Source organism: Euphorbia lathyris, chromosome 2 (genome assembly GCF_963576675.1).
Source record: "Euphorbia lathyris chromosome 2, ddEupLath1.1, whole genome shotgun sequence".
Taxonomy (NCBI): domain Eukaryota; kingdom Viridiplantae; phylum Streptophyta; class Magnoliopsida; order Malpighiales; family Euphorbiaceae; genus Euphorbia; species Euphorbia lathyris.
The window spans coordinates 98,016,073-98,033,414 of NC_088911.1; the positions used below are offsets into that span (position 1 = coordinate 98,016,073).

At 32.4% G+C, this 17,342-nt stretch overlaps 2 protein-coding genes across 2 annotated transcripts; one reads left to right on the forward strand and one right to left on the reverse strand.

Annotated features, from left to right (window-relative positions):
* Positions 1-1,864: 1,864 nt before the first annotated feature.
* On the reverse strand, positions 1,865-2,509 carry LOC136220757 (putative germin-like protein 2-1). The gene has a single exon (XM_066008543.1). The coding sequence runs from the start codon at positions 2,507-2,509 to the stop codon at positions 1,865-1,867; it is 645 nt and encodes a 214-aa protein (XP_065864615.1).
* A 9,608-nt stretch (positions 2,510-12,117) lies between these two features.
* Positions 12,118-17,141, forward strand: LOC136219091 (autophagy-related protein 8C-like). The gene is made up of 5 exons (XM_066006322.1): positions 12,118-12,253; positions 15,072-15,127; positions 15,231-15,283; positions 16,571-16,689; positions 16,781-17,141. Exons 1-5 carry the CDS (start codon positions 12,217-12,219, stop codon positions 16,891-16,893), a joined length of 378 nt encoding a protein of 125 aa, XP_065862394.1. The 5' UTR covers positions 12,118-12,216; the 3' UTR covers positions 16,894-17,141.
* The last annotated feature ends 201 nt before the right edge of the window (positions 17,142-17,342 follow it).

Here is a 17,342-nt window from a genome sequence, read left to right on the forward strand (position 1 = left end):
TCCAACATCAGAGGACAAAACACATTGAGATGGACATACACTTCGTCCGTGAAAAGGTTTCGAGAGGGGAGGTCAGAGTTCTTCACGTACCTTCTCGGCACCAAATCGCTGACATCTTCACCAAAGGTCTTCCTCAGATTCTTTTTGAAGACTTTCGGTCTAGTCTCAACGTTCATCCTCCTCCCGTTTCGACTACGGGGGTGTGTTAGACAATTATGTTAATATTAGTAATGTAAATCAACCACAGATTAAGGAATTATATTAGCTGTAAATTAGCTAGATTTTATAGCATTCACATTGTAATCTCATGTATAAATATCTCATTCCAAATCAATAAAAGGCAAGGGATTCCAAAATAACACTCCGAACATTGCGTCATGGCTCTTCCATTATCAGTCATTACCTCAAGTTCCAGATGACTGATGACAAATCTGTGGGGGTTCAATCACATGAACTCTAGAAAATTGCTCACGAGATTATCTCGGAAGGTATGCCTTTTAATTAACAGTTTCAAGTTGGTGTTATAATTAATAAGTTGCCTCCTTCTTGGAAGGATTTTAAAAATGTTCTTAGGCATAAAACTAAGAAATTTTCTCTAAAAAGTCTGATCACTCGTCTCCATATTGAGGAGGAAGCTTGAAAACATGATAAAAAGAAGATGTATGTTTGTTATCTCTAACACAAAGAGAACTACTGATGTTCTGGGAACTAATTAGAATTTTTTTAAGGACCAGAACATCAAACAGAACCAGAACCGTAAGCATTGGAACTCTCAAAGTAACCAAAGTAGACCTCATTAGCAGCCACTTACGAATGATACTGCATTTTTCTGCTTTAACTGCGGGAAACGAGATCATATGGCACGTAAGTGCATGAACAAACCAAACGATGGTCTTAGTGTCAACCTGATTGAAGAACTACCTCTGGTAGCAATGGTTACTGAGATCAACCTTGCTGGTGGATCAGATGGGTGGTGGGTAGACAATGGTGTCTCTCGCTATGTCCGTTGTGATAGAAATATGTTTAAGGCATATACAACTGTGAACGATGATTAGAAAGTGTTGTTGGATGATTCTCACACCACTATAGGAGCAGACCTGAAGTTTTAGGTAAATCATGTGAATCTTTATAAGATCCATATCTAGAATTTTCTTTTCACGGATAGGCCATTTTGCAGAACTAAACCTTTTAGTTGATTTTCTTTTATGCCGGGGAGGAGATTTGAAGTCCCTTGAGGTTTTTTGAATCTGATGCTTACAAATCGGAGCCACAAGGGAGGAGGGCCGCTCCTCGTGCTTATTTCTTTGGACGAGTGACTTTGCTTGTTCGTCTTCTTTCTCACGTAAGCGATGGGAGGAGTGGTCATCCCCGAAGGACTCCTTCCAACTACTCTCGATATATGAAGATGAGATAGAGAGAGATCACTTTCTACTATTCTTTTAAGCGTGAGTATTTTTTTATTGCGAGATTTTCCTCCCATACCATCCCTCACATATTCCTGAGATACGTTTCTGTTGACTGGGTGATCCGAAACTGAGTTTGGCCTGGTAGAGCTAACGGTGGAGCTTTGATCCTTGGCCAACCAGATAGCTTCCTCTACCACGACCAAATTTTCATTTAATTCTTCTACTAGTGCGACTTCTTCGTTGGTAACCTGTTGCATCATACCCATGGTACAGAAGAGTTGTTTGGTGATCTTGTTCATAAGGGAACCTAGAGCGGTACAAGTGATACCAAAATATTGGTATATTAATAGTGGCTTGCTCAAGACATAATAAAACAGGCTAAAATGGAAATGTCATTGATAGATCAAAAAAATTACAATTGAGCATATAAAAAACTAAAACAAAAAGAAATATATTGGCTAGAACTTAGCCTGGAGTCCAGCAATTACAGAGCTATCAAGCTGGAAAGCTTTTCCAAGAATATCAGCAGGAATATCAGGATTAGACCCAAAAACAGAATTAGCAATGGAAACAACACCAGGGTTTTGGCTACTGAGAGCAACAATAGCAACAGCGTTCCAGTGAGCAGTATTTCTCTGGTAATGAACCAAACCCACAGGAAACACAAAAACATCTCCTTTGTTAAGAACTTTAGTAATAAGCCTATTCTCAGGATTAGAAGTGACAAATCCAACTTCAATACATCCTTCCAAAACAGTAACAATCTCAGTAGCCCTAGGGTGAGTGTGGGGTGGGTTTATACCCAAAGGTGCAAAATCAATGCGAGCCATGGATATGCCTAGTGTGTTGAGTCCTGGCAATTGGGTTACTGTAACTGGTGTCACTTTTGAACCTACTGGGTTTGATGTGTTGCCTGCCATATGAAGTCCGCTCCAGAAGAAATCATTTGCTGAAACTTGCTTTGGGTCCTTGCATGTCATTCCGTTTACGAAAACTGGCTTGGTTGGGTCAGCTACGCAGAAGTCCTGGAGAGGAGCATGATCGGATAATGCAAGAGTGAAAGTGAGTGCAACAAGCCCTAAGAAAACAATGTTAAATGCCATTTGAAATTGAAGTTATTTGAAGTAATATTAGAGAAGAAGAAGAGGGTGTGATGGATGTGTATGTTCTTGTCTCCTTTTATAGAATGAGATGAGTTAAATTTGAAGAGGCAGCCGTCCACAGTGTTGAAGAATTCATAAACTTAGTATTGTCCTGATATGGATGACAACAAGTGTTTTTGATTCATTGACTTGGTCTATTGGATTTAATAACCTTTTCTTTTCTTTTCTTTTCTCATGATCATGTTCCAAGTGGCCATCATCTAACTAATCGTGTATAGGAACCTTCAGATATGAATAACCTCCCTTTGTACACCGTTAATAGAGAAGATACCCTAGAAAAAGAAAGCCTTTTCTGGATGAATTTAGTAATGACCTCTTTTATATCGTATTCAGTTTTAAAAAATAAGATCATCCCGACCGTTTAGATCTCGTTTAGACGCATGAAATTGAAAATCCATTTCAATTTTCTTCAATCAGTTGTTTTGGGCATTTTTTTATCCCTATACGATTTTTAGTTGTATGTGCTCCGTCTAGGCCATAAGGATGCCGTCTAGACTACGTAGGCGATGATGAACAAAGTTATTTATTATTATTATTCTTTTGCTATATTATAATTTACTTCTGAACATTATCACATGATTATACGTAAATTGTGTTTATTATTCGGATACTTTGGTTCAATTGTGTTCTTTATTTGTGTGTCATGGTATGGTTTAAGACTTTAAAGAATTTGTTTCATAGCTTTTGATGTTATTTGTGAACATTTTTTTATTTGTTTGATTTGTTCAATGATATTATTATTGAATATATTTTTTGAAGAAATTATTTTTGAAATATATACTATAAATATACGTGTTTTTCTATATTAAATAATTTTATATTATTACTTTTAGATAGTATAATAAATATTTTAATTGAATTTATATAACAATCTGTTTATTAACAAATAAAAACTATAAAAATACAAATATGATAGTTTTTTCAAGCTCAAAATCAACTTTCTGCTAACCATATTCCAATCCTTTGTTGTATTTGTCTTGGCTGAAATCTAGATGGGTGAATATCAACACAAATGGAGTTTTTGCAACGGAACCTGGGTCTTGCTTTTGCTAGGGGGTTTCGGGATGAGAATGGAGTCTAGCAAGGAGGTTTTGTGGCTAATATTGGCTATTGCACTACTTCAATCGATGAGTTCTAGGATCTCTGTTTTGGTCTCTGTCTAGCTTGGGATAAGGGATTCGGAAAGATCATTGTGGAGATCAACTCCAAAATTTTGCTTCCGTTCTTGACAAGTGTTGTGGAAATTCATCATCCCTTCTCTCGGTTGATCATTATTCGATGAAGAGAAATCAGGTGCAAAGATTTGACTACTATTTTTGTTCGGACATATAGAGAAGGTAATTACGCTGTTCACTGGTTACTTCGCAGCAATGTTATCAGGCTTGGACCCGGCCAGGCCAAACTCGTATATTAGTAGTATTTATAATTTATTTTGGATATATATAATTTATCAAAATAATTTTAAATTAATTATATATATTTAATATATAAATTATTTATTTATTACGTCATATGGTGGATAAATCTGAGCCATCTGATCCGACCAAGTGACTCGTGGCCCAGCTATCAATCCGGTTTAATGTCCTGTCCGGTTTTGATAAAATTGCTTCGTAGGTTCTTGCCTCTTGGACCACCATAAGTTTGATGTGCCTCGTGCAGGTCTCCAGGAGATTCTCTCAGATGATAGTAAAGGATCGGTTCTAAGCAGAGTTGTTCACTGGTAGTTTTCATTTATTTTTTTGCCTTGAGCCTTGTTACAAAAAAAAAATGTTGTTTAATGCTTATAATTGAAGATGTCACGGTTATGGATTAAAAAAAAAGTTATTGCAGTCAAGAAAATTCTCAAGTTATTCATCGAGATTTTGGATTTTCTTCCAACTTTTAGTCAGATGATAAACTCATTCTATACTTTGCTTTGGTCCTTTTTAATGAATAATTTTTTTTAATCAATCTACTATTATGATAGATTTGATAGTTATCTTTTATTTAACATTTTTTTTCTTGTATTTATCTTTATATAAGCGGTTGTAGGTTGTCTTCCTACATAGTATTATTATCATGTTTTCCTTTGTGGAAAAACAGAATAGTTTTGTCTACTATCACATAGATCTAGTTCATTGAAAGATTATGAAGTCATTTCTGAAAAAAAAACAATGAAATCGATTTTGTGTGGAGATTGTTTCTCGTCGTTGTCCCAAAAAACAGTTTCAAATATTGTCTACAATTGTTCTATCATGATCTATGATACTGAAGATACATATTCAATCTCTTCTGATATACTCCTGGTTTGTACTCTTTAGATACAATAACATTCTGGTTCCTTAGCATTTAAGACCTAGATGGAAGAAATGTAGATCACTCTGCTCTGGTATGCAGTTAGTGGTGGTAACTCATATTTTTCGCGAAGGTAATAAAGTCGATGTTTGTTTTCCTCATTATGGTGTCACTACTACTACTCTGTAATTGTGGGACTCGGCTCCGTCATTTTGAAATAGGGGTGTTCAAAAACCGAACGAGACTGAAATAACCGACCGAACCGATAAATTTCGGTTTTTCGGTTCAGTTTTTGGTCTATTAGGTTCGGTTTCGGTTTTATTTTTATAATATTTCGATCGGTTTGATTTTTAAATCAAAATTACCGAATTAACTGAAAAGACCGAAATAAATTAAATATAATTAGAAATTAGATTAATTATATAATTAGTGTATGTCATTTATTGTTCAAAGTTATATTTAATTTAAAATTATTATATTATTAGAATCTTTGTTAAGCATGATAGTTTTTGGATTGTCTGTAACTGATTATATTATTGGTCTATTTAATGTTTGTCTACCAATTTAGTATAATTATACACTAATTCATATTTCGAATTAAGATTGGTTTCATTTCTATATAAAATTTCTATGTTTTTTCTTTCTATTCTTTTTTTTCTGTCCAAAAAGAAAAATAAAAATAAAAATTGTTGTATATATAAGTAAATACCCAACAACATCATTAACGGTGTAATATTAACCTTGCATTAAAATAATTGTTAATGAAATTTTTTAATATAAGAAAACCGAACCTAACCAACCGAAATAATTCAGTCGGTCGGTTCGGTTCGGTTATTTATTATTATTTGGTTAGGTTCGGTTATTATTTTTGAGGCTATTCGGTTTTTGGTTATTTCGGTTCGGTTTGAAAACCGAACCGACCTTTGAACACCCCTATTTTGAAAGCATGAAATTTCTAATGATTGTAATAATGTCATTCAATTACGATTTCGTTAGTTTTTTTACATGGTTTTAGATATTGTATGAGCGATTTTATTTTTTATTTTTTATTGCGCGAGATAGTGGGATTCTCCACCTTCTGCCTCTATTTTTTAATAAAAAAAATGATTTATTTTTTCTAAAAAAAAGTGCTTATAATTGAAGGTGTTGATTTAAATGCAAAGGTAAATTGATTTTTTTTAATAAATCGAAAATAATTATTTTTTTATAATTTTTATTATGGTACTAGTGCACGGGATTTTTATTTGTTTTTGTGGACATCATACAAAATTTATCAGAAATTCATAAATTAAAATTTAATGAATATATAAATATTATTATAATCATTTGAAAATTTATTACGCAGTAAAGTATTAATAAATAGTAAATAATTCAGTCTGTTTATCATCAAATACTGCTTCGAAAACTACCTTTTATATACAGTTACATCGTTTTTCATTTACTTTGATTGCTAAGAGAAATTGAGGCTTAGACCATGTTTGGTAATAACTTTCAACACTTAAAATTAATACATTAAGTGCTTATTAGTTTTAACCTTATTTGATAAGACAACGTAAATATTTCAGTTAAGTCATCTCATAAGTAAAAAAATTAACTTAAACTTTCAAGTTGAACATTATTAACATTATGTTTTTAAATTCGGAATTTATCAAGCAGTTATATCGTTTAATATTTTAAGCATTTATAATATTCAGCACTTTAAATTCAGTGTTAATTTATTCAGCACTTAATTTTAATTTTTATCAAACACCACCTTACATGGGTTGAATCATGATCATCCGAAACCAAACTTCTACATTATTTAGATAAAATGATACGTCTTAAGATGAAAAAATTTGTAACAAAAAAAATATCTTTCTTTTTTTTTTTTTTTTTTGAAACAAAAAAAAAAATCTTTAATCTATATAAATTTACTTTTTTTTTTTAATTCAACGATCTCAATATAATCATCGCCATGCTTAATTTGAAAAGTTAAAAAAGTATGAATTCATAGTTGTGCAAAAACTTAAAATATAATTTATAAAACAACAATTCATAATTTTTGGACTCAAAATTTAATAGTTAATATTAGTACTATAATTACAATTTACCATTAAACTTAAGGATGGTAATGGATACTCTATCCGCAAGATACTCGATACCCGCACCCTGTATAAAGAAATATAAGATATATATAGATACAAAAATTTACTCGTGGAGGATATGGAACAAATGTAGATCACATAGAATATATAAGATGTAAGATAATAATTTATTAAAAATTTAAAAGGTAAGATAATATTTATTTATTGAACAAAATATATAGTGGGTGTAACACTCTCAACTCTCGGCTCTCAAATATGAGATAATAATTAAAATTTTAATCTTAAAATTATAAATAATATAGAAGGGATCCTAATTTTTTTTTTAATTAAACTCATCACAATCCTTTTCTTTAAATAGAAATAGAAATACCAGGTAATTACAACACAATGAGTTTTGTATTTCATGCTAAAAAAAATCAGAGACCACAAAATTGGTGAAATTAACACATCCACCACATGCATTCCTGTGAATTCTCCTTCAGAGAAGCTGCAGCTCTAGATCCATTTGATGCCTCTAAAAGTTGAGTGCTTACTCAACCTGTAGTATTACAAACACAGGTTAAGTTTACTTGGGGATATCATATGCAATTCATAAATAAGAACTTGTGAGGCTTTTCTACAAACACTTTCTTTGCAAACAACTTCTCAAATTCATCAATAAAATACATAAAAAAAAATAGCTAGCAGAATTGAGATCTTCAATCCATTTGACATCAGAAAATATAAAAATTCATTGTAAACTCAAGCAAGATTATCAAAATTTCAGGATTAAAGAAACCAAATAAAAGCTCCATATCAGTAGAAAATAAGCATTTTGAGTTCACCATTACTAATGAAACCGAGTGTCAAAACATAATTAACTAAAAATTAAATATCTCAATGAAAAGGAGAAAAAAAGAAGACTAAAAAAACATGCAGCATTATATTTGTAAAATGAAGACCGATGCCCATATTAATGCACCTGATTAAATACTCGGTCTTCATTGATTATTCAGGTGCATTGGTCTTCATTTAGTATCAAGCGTCTGAAATGAGAATGCTTATCTAATACCTGATTATATTTCCAATTTTAATACACCTGATTAAATACTTATACATATCAAGCATATAAATGTTTCCTAAATCTGAGTGTTAGGTCCATCATATAAGACTTCCATTTTACCAATTTCACTGTGCAAATGGCTATAGAATCGTTGAAGTGTAAGGTCCATTATCTAAAACTTTCATTTTACCAATTTTAGATTCAAAGTTCAAAACAAATTGATTCTCAGTCACCTAATGAACAGATAGAAGGCCAGCTTCTCATGCAAAAGCTAGAAAAAAAACTTAAGAATAAGATGGAAACAGGTTAAAATGAAAAGACAATGTTGCAAAAGTAAATGGTGAAGGTTCAGTGTGTCTACCTCTTCACATACTGCACTTGAAAGATCAATGTCATTCTAGAAAGGAGTATCCAATATAGCTGATAACCATCAAGGGCGTCAAGTGAATGGCATTTACAAATTTTCAACTTGAAAATGCTAGAGTCTCAAATTGAATTGAAATAGAAACTTATAGAATATGGGAAGACACGGTGAACCTTCACCAATTTACAATTCTATATCATACAATGGCAAATGGGAAGCATTTGAAAAAATATCACCAAATTAACATGTTAAATAAAATGAAGTTCAAGTTAAATAAAATGAAATTCCTACTTGAACGTTAGAAATATAGTAACAAACTCGATTTAACAGCTCCTGAACCATTTCGCTGGCTACATCTGTTGCTGTGTCTATGACCTGAAAAAAGGTCCATCAGTTATCACTTAATGAATGATAGAGTGAGTATTATGCTAAATAACTGAAAGTTGCAAGAGAAAACCTGTAGAATCAGCTATTCTTAATTTTAGAAATATTGTATTTGCACAAAATCGATAACTTGTACCGACATCACTTTATGCAGTTTGATTATTTTTACCTGCATTCATTTGGTAGGAAATGAATAATATCCTTGGAAGCCTATGGTCTTAAAAAATATTTCCAAATTTTTTTATCTGCATTAAACTGATGTCCTGTCTTGAGAGGTATGGAAATTTGCCAGAATATAGTGAATGAAAATCAACTGTAATGTAATAGCAAGATACATAAGATTTTAGTCAGGCTGAAATAGTTTAGGGAGATGGGTCGAAAATTGAGAGGCATGGAAATGGCTAATCTTCATAATGGTTGCGAATGGCTAAGGTTATAGTTCAAAAAATTGATTGTAAATCAAATTTAACTTTAGTTGAATAAAAAATTGTTAGCCAAATGAAAATGGATAATTTGAAACCCTTACTTAAAGTCACAAAGAGAAATCAAACAAACCAGAGTAATTGGACAAAGAATGCTTGGACAAATAATGAATTCAATGAAAGAAAATGAGAGTAAAGGCTATGGTTAGATATAGAATAACAGAGTACTTACCTGAATTTAATTGAGATAATAAGAAACCATAATTAGAGAAATCAGAAACCTAAAACCATTGGAATAATAGATTAGAAAGAAATAAACGTCAGGATATATCTCAACAGACGGTGGAGTGGGAGCAGTTAAAATTTAAACATGATACAAAGAAATAGTTAGTGATAATTATATTAAAAAAAAACTGACTTAGTTTAACAACAACCTACAGGTAGTTCTATGAACGTGTACCTGTCGTGAATCACTTGTAGTGCTTCAACAAATCTGCAATCTAAATTTAGAAAAATAAATAAATTATCTAACCATTGAAGATGCCCATCAGTTGAAAGTGGTTATCACCGTATAAGAAGAGATTAAGAAATCATTTCTCTGTAATATCTCATTATTGTTTACCAAAAATAAAAGAATAGACCATAAAAAAGACTAAAGAAAATGAAATATTTGGCATACTAAAAGTGTTTGTATCCCAAATTGGTGGAACCTTGTGTTTGCAAAAGGAGTCACCTGCAAGAAAGAAAAAAAAACTACTCCAGTAAACAGTGTAAAAGAGATGAAATTGGGAATGGAAATGCCGAGTATGAATGTGTGTAACATTTGTTGCAAATGGTTAGAGAGAGGGGGTGGGGGAAGTGAAACAGGTGATCCATATGGGTACAGAGAGAGTGAATCCGGAAATGTAGATGAGTTGATAGGGATGGAGGGCGAATATTGAGGGAGTGGGGGAGGAACAGTTGAGGGGATTTTGTGGAAATGAAGTAACGTGGAATAAAAATGCAAGGAGATGACACGTCAGCCTTAGACAATAGATGACACATTAGCATTTGCTTCTCCTTTAGTATAGAGTAAGATGATAATAATAGGGTTAAGCTATGCTTACTTTGTTTTTGACAAAGTAAGTCTTACTTTGTTTTTTTCACTATTGGATGGTGATGAACATTGACAAAGTAAGTTCATCCAATGGTAGAAAAAACAAAGTAAAGCGTACTTTGAGAAATTCTAATATGGTCCCGGTCCATTAGACTTTACCAATAGAAAGGTGACAATTATGCACTTTCTTTCCTTACACCAATCATCTCCCAATGAGGTAGCATGATTCTCTTTTTTCATTGGTTGGGTCCATTGCACCCGATCCACTGTAGGAGTTCTCAGCTTACTTTGTCAAAAACAAAGTAAGCATAGAAAGCACCTAGATAATAGATAGATATTATTTTTTATCATTTTTATTATGGTATAATAGTTTTTTATATGTGTCTCTAAAAGATGATTTCCAAAGCTCAATATGCAGGAAAATAAATTAAAAAAATATATTTTTAATACTATAAATGAAATATATAATAAATAAATAAAAAATAGATATCAAAACATTTAATTCTGAAAATAATAATAATAATAATAAAAAGTAAATTGAACATTCATTTCATTATATAAGTGAAAAATGTAAACGTCGTGATACTAAAATAAAGACATAACAATATCGTATCCTGAAAACAAAGTATAATGCACCTCTCTAATCGATGTGCTTCTTTTTTTTCCCATCTATAGATATGAGATTAAAATTATTGATTTGTGAAGTGATTATATATTATATTATTATTATATTTCATATTCAAATTTAGGGTCAATTTTACTTTCGAAGTTGATAGGTGTAAATATGAATTTCCGACCGGTTTTATATGACGAATATAATTAATCCGTAGCGACGGATTTAATCAAATGATTTCGATTAGGCTTAAAGCATTATTTGGGTCCTGATCTATTCAAAATTTATTATTTAGCCATTAACCGATTATTTGGTCATATTTAGCCCCTGATCTATCCCAAATTGGTGAAATTTCACTCAATTTGGATTCAAACTTAATCGAATCATTATCTCATTGATAAGTAACGATATTTTGACACTTAAACTTAATAGATTTTAGTTTAGGATTTGTTTTTTCTTTTTTTTTTTTCTTTTTTTAATCTAATTAATTATTTCTACATAATGTGGAAAAAAAACTTTAAGAAATAACACGTTTCAAGTTCAAGTGTCAAAATATCGTTATTTATCAATGAGATAACGATTCCGTTAAGTATTCATACAATTGGGTGAAATTTCACCAAATGGGATAGGTCAAGGGCCAAATATGACCAAATAATAGGTCAGGGGCCAAATGACACAATTTTAGATAGATCATGGGCCAAATAATGCTTTAAGCCTTTAGATTATCAATAAAATTTTATACTTGGAATCGATCCCAAAATCTATATTAATACTTTACCTATTTTATTTTGAGAAGATATCAAAAGAATTCTTTAAAATTTTATGATTGTCGAGTTATTCTTAGATCCAATTCTGCTTTTACTTTAGTTTTTGTTTCTCGTTTAGCGAATAGGGCTGCACACTTGGCAGCTAGGCAGGCCTGTTCCAATGCTAACGATTTTTTATCGACTGTTATGCCGGAATGGCTGTCAAACGTTATTGTTGATGATGTCAATCCTATTTTTATATGAAAGTTCTATTTCGGGTTCAAAAAAAATTCTTTAAAATTAAAATTAAAAGTTATTTTCATCCAAAAAAAATTTATTTGAGATTTATTTTGTAATTTAAAAAGAAAAACAAGAAAATATGGTACTGAAAGTGTGAACCTTCGCCAAGTTCTCAATAATGGTATAGAATAAAAATAAAATAAAAAATCAATGGAAAATGAACAAAACGACGTCGTATAACAGCAGTCTACAATTATTAATAAAGGCGTAATCAATTAAAAGACCCGTCCTCTTTGCGCTGTATTTGTTGCTTTAATCCATCAAACACACTCCAAATTCAATCTTATTGCCAAATAACATACAAACAGCACAAGAAACAGCCATGGCCAAGAGCTCCTTCAAGTTGGAACATCCCCTCGGTTCTTTTCCTATCTTCCTCTTTCACTTTATGTCTATTTATTTTTGTTTTGTTTTGCGCTTTGTATTTTTAACTCTCTTCTTTCTTTTGTTTTCGGGTGCTTTCTTCGATTGTATGATTTGGGTTTTTGTTGGTTTAGCAGATTTTTCTGACGATCGTATCATGTTATGTATGAGTTTTGGTCTTTTGGATGATTTAATAAGCATGTATTGAATATAATTTGTTTTTCTCTCCAATTTACGTCTTTTTAGACGTAGGGTTTGTTTTGATCTTTTAATTGGGTTAAATCGTCATGTTTTATGGTTGATCTAGGTTAAGACTTATTTAGGCTGTAATTTGATAGATGACGTTTTGGGAAGGGTTTCCAATTGCTTGATTTTTTTCTCCTTGGTCTTAGAATCTTGTCAGCTAACTTTTGGTTTTATTGTATAATGTACAATGCTTACTCAAAAAGGCTTTAGGAGGAAGATAGATTTTGCTTGATGATTGAACTAACCCGAAATTTAGATGTTTGGTGAAGATGGCATATTTCAAATTAATCAAGATAGAGAGTATAATGCTAAGAAATGCATACAAATTTTGTCTGGCTAAAATGGGCCTGTGAAATTGTAAGAAGTTCTCTGGATCAATACCCTAGTTGAATTAACATCTTAAAATTTGTCTTGAGAGAATTATTTTTTAGGTCACTATATTTGTGTTTCTCTACATAACAACTAATGAACATAGATATGACAGTAGAAAATGGCATACTTATTCATTCCCTAGAAATTACAGTTTGCATGGTTTTCAAAATTTTATTGCTTTATAGTGGACTTTTGTGCAAGGAAGCGCACCCTAGTATGTCGGTGTTCCCGTTTATCCTGCTTTATGCGTCACAGTTAAGTAACTATTTCGCTTAGGATAAAGATTCCTATGCCAAATTATCTTTGATGAGGTTAAAACAATTTATTTGTGGAAGAAACATCGAGTCAAAAGTAATGTTTTGCTGCAATTGTTGGTAATAATTACATATTGCAAGTATCTTCCATCAATCATTGCTTTATGCTCAGACATGAATCTGGCTCACCCATAGTTATTAAAGGCGCATGGCGCACTAAGGCGCAAGGGGTCCTGGAGCCATGGCGCATGGCGATGGCGCGCGCCATAGTGAGACAAGGCGCACTTAAAAAAATAAAAATTATAAAAATATAAAACTAACATAAAACTAAATCATGAAAATATCTTAAGCATAAATAAATTTTAAAATGCAAAATAAACCCCATATTAGAAAACTTTAAAGTTGAATACTAATTCCTAAGTTCTACTCCTAATCAAAACTCTACAAATCCATCACTCCTCATCATCACTATCACACTCCTCATCTAAGGCATCATCAAACTATTGATCATCAAAGTTGAATTCCCTTTGGCTTCTTTGTTTCTGTTGTTTGAATCCGTTTAATGTGTTTTCTTTCTAGTAAACTTCTTCCTCTTTTAATGACTCTGTCTCTTACTCTTCAAATGACTCTGTCTCTTCCTCTTCAAAGAGTCTCTTTGTCTTCTACTTAGTTTAAAACCTATAATCTCTCTCCTTTTTAATACTTTTTGTTAATATAACATGTGTTCCATTCCAGATATATAAAGTAACTACCAAAAAACTGCCCATAACTGCCTCTAACTGCCTCTAACTGCCAAGGCGCGCCTTGGTGCGCCTTTGGCAACTGCATTTGGCGCAAAATGGCGCACCAGGCGCGCGCCATGGCGATTGCGCCTCGCCATGGGGCTGCCATGGCGCCAAGGCCTGCGCCTGGTGCGCCATGCGCCATAGGCGCGCCTTTAATAACTATGGGCTCACCTTATGTTGAAAATCACATAGTAGGGGCCCATCCTTCATCTTGTGTGTGATTACAGTCATAGTTGTTAAAGGTGCGCCTCACTCAAGGCTCAAGGTAGCGAACCTTGATTGCAGAAAGCGAGGCCCTGTTTAAAAGGCTCTCGCCTTGTGCGTCTCGCCTGGGCCTCGGAGCCTCAATCAAGGCACGCCTCTGTGTTTTCACTAGGGTGTTTTTCTTTTTTACTGTTTTGTGTAAAACAAATGTTTGACTAATCTCAACCATTAATCTAATTGAAATAAGATTAGTCTTAACTCTTGATTTAAATAAGAATACCAAGGCACAACTAAATACAAAAAGATTAGAGAGGGATTAAGAGCAGTCACGTAAAGAAGAGTCTCCTCCACTCCACTCAAGTAGAAACTGGGACAGACACATAGAAGAATATCAAGTGACAATGAATGGTTATTAGTTTAGTAGCATTAGTTAGGTACTTAGGTTAAGACGTTAAGTACATGGTAATGTCTCTATGAAGAGTAGAGCGGATTAAGAGCAGTCACGTAAAGAAGACTCTCCTCTCCACTCAAACAGAAAATGTGACAGACACATAGAAGAATATCAAGTGACAATGAATGGTTATTAGTTTAGTAGCATTAGTTAGGTACTTAGGTTAAGATGTTAAGTACATGTTAATGTCTCTATGAAGTATGAACTTAACTTGGTGTTTTTGACATTTATGTTTTAGTATTATGTTTTTATATGGTTTTGTTTTGTTTTGTTTGTGTGGTCATAGGTGTGTTTGTGGTCATAAGTGTATTTTTTTAGTTTATGCTTTAACTAGTAAATGAGTTTTATTTTTATTTTTTCTAAATTTTCTGTGCCTTGTGTTCCTCAGGCGCGCGCCTTGCGTTGCGCCTTGCGCCTTTAACAACTGTGATTACAGTGACTTAGTGTACCTTCTCTCTACTTTTGCTTTGGCTAACTAGGTTTTTTCTTTAATTCATTTCAGAAAGGAGGCAAGCAGAATCAGCTCGTATTAGAGAGAAGTATCCTGACAGAATACCAGTATGAAAATCATATTTTCTTCATCAACAATTTAATATAGTTTTGTTAATACTAGTATGTTTTTTTTATGATTTTATTTTGTCATTTTCTTTATATTACCTAGGTTATTGTGGAAAGGGCTGAAAGAACCGACATACCTGACATCGACAAAAAGAAGTTAGTTCTTTCTGCTTCTTTATTATTATTATTATTATTATTATTATTATTATTATTATTATTATTATTATTCTACTTATAATTTCATTTATGTGTTATAGATAGAACATTAATTAATCATTGTATGTCTACTTCTATTTGGGACAAAGTTTCTATACATTGCATCTGCTTCTTTTAATTCGTGATACTGGTAATAATTGTAAGAGATGCTAGTTTTATACCCATGTTGTGTTCTTTATCTTATGATTCTTACTTCCATTCTGTTGCATCTTAAGGTCTGGTCTGCTGTTTTGTGCAGTTATACAACTATAATATATGGTATCATGCTAGTTCTTGCATGTTTGGTGTGCATCAGAAATTCATGTGTTGAATTTGCAGAAAGCTATATATCGCTCTCTTCAATTTTTTCCCAGGGCACCTTTGAGACTGCGTCAAGCATGTTAGACATGAATATGTGCTCAGCTGAGCTATTAATATTATAGATAGAAATAAATTTTTACTCTTGTTGAAAGAGAGAAAGGGTATAAAACACATAACAATTAGAAATCTATAATAACATAACATGCACCACCTATTTGATAGAAAGAACCAATAACATGGCACCTTGAAAGGACCAAATTGTAGAAGGTACATTGCTAAAATGGACAATACATGTATCCTGTACACCAAATTTGTTCGTATATCATCTTGGCCCCTATCTCATTTTGGTTTTGTTTATTTGTATCTTTTATTTCTCTGAGAAAAATCTATCTTTATTACAGTTCATCAAATTAAAGCCTCTATTTTGGAATTGAAAAAAAGCTCCTTAAAATTATTGAGATGAACAGATGAACAATATTTCTAGTTATTTAATTTTGTGAAACTCAGGATGATTCAAGCATCCTGTGAAACTGGAGATAGTAAGCATTAAATAGAGTACAGTCGGAGTTCTCTTAATTAGACTATAAGAGGATATAATTGTCGTTAGAGGTTTTTTTGTATCTAGAGCATATATTGAAATGGTCGAAGCTTAAATAATTTTTGCCCGTTGGTTTTAGAATCGTTTTTTGTCTTTCCAGTAGGCATGGCAATTTCTGACACAATAACACGATTTACATAGACAAATGATTGACATGACACAATTGACATGATTTTCATTTTCCTTACATTTATATCATATATGATTTTGACTGAAGCTGACATTTTTGTTATAAACTTGAGTTAATTGCTGCGATCTTTAATACACATGTAGCAAGTAAAGTACTTTGGTTGGAGTGATTGGGGTTCTGATAATGATTGTGGATGCAGATACCTTGTTCCAGCTGATCTGACTGTTGGGCAGTTTGTTTATGTTGTTCGGAAGAGAATAAAGCTGAGTGCTGAGAAGGCTATATTCATTTTCGTGAAGAATATTTTGCCGCCCACTGGTACGAAGGATCAAACTCCTAATTTTGTTTGGTAATTATAATTATGTTACATTGATATGGTATGACTCAATTAAGTACATTGTGTGATCAGCTGCAATGATGTCTGCAATATATGAGGAAAACAAAGACGAGGATGGTTTCCTGTACATGACATATAGTGGGGAGAACACATTTGGATCATCAGTGGAAGTGCAGTTAAGCTGAATTCATTCATGTAAAAGAAGGGAAGGTTTATTGTGATGGATAAATGGGCATATGTAAATTCTTGGCTTTCTTCTCTGTTGTGTTTATACTCTATAATACTGCTTCGTAAAATGTCTGGATTTATGACTACTATATCGTTAATGCCATATATGGTATGATATGTATATAAATATGCTTTCTTACAAGAAATTCAATGTGTTTTCTTTGGACTGGATAAAAATCTGTTAATATTATTTTAAATGATGATTTATAGTGCATTTTTTTTTTCTATACATATGATGGAATTTTGAAAATATTCTTAAATCTCTCCAAGTTTTATGTATTTTAACATGTCTTGCTTTTCTCTCTAAGCAAGGTTAGTTAGAGGTCAGAAAACCCTAATTTCTATCTTTTCTCGTGTGATTCCTTCCATTTTTCTTTCTATATGATCGTGAATAGTGCTTAGCTTT

Bases quoted from the DNA above. Each gene is read 5' to 3' on its own strand.
- LOC136219091 (XM_066006322.1), top strand. From the start codon at position 12,217: ATGGCCAAGAGCTCCTTCAAGTTGGAACATCCCCTCG. The intron at 15,128-15,230 runs GTATGAAAATCA...TATATTACCTAG, and splicing joins AGTATCCTGACAGAATACCA to GTTATTGTGGAAAGGGCTGA. The intron at 16,690-16,780 runs GTACGAAGGATC...TTGTGTGATCAG, and splicing joins GAATATTTTGCCGCCCACTG to CTGCAATGATGTCTGCAATA.
- LOC136220757 (XM_066008543.1), bottom strand. From the start codon at position 2,509: ATGGCATTTAACATTGTTTTCTTAGGGCTTGTTGCACTCACTTTCACT.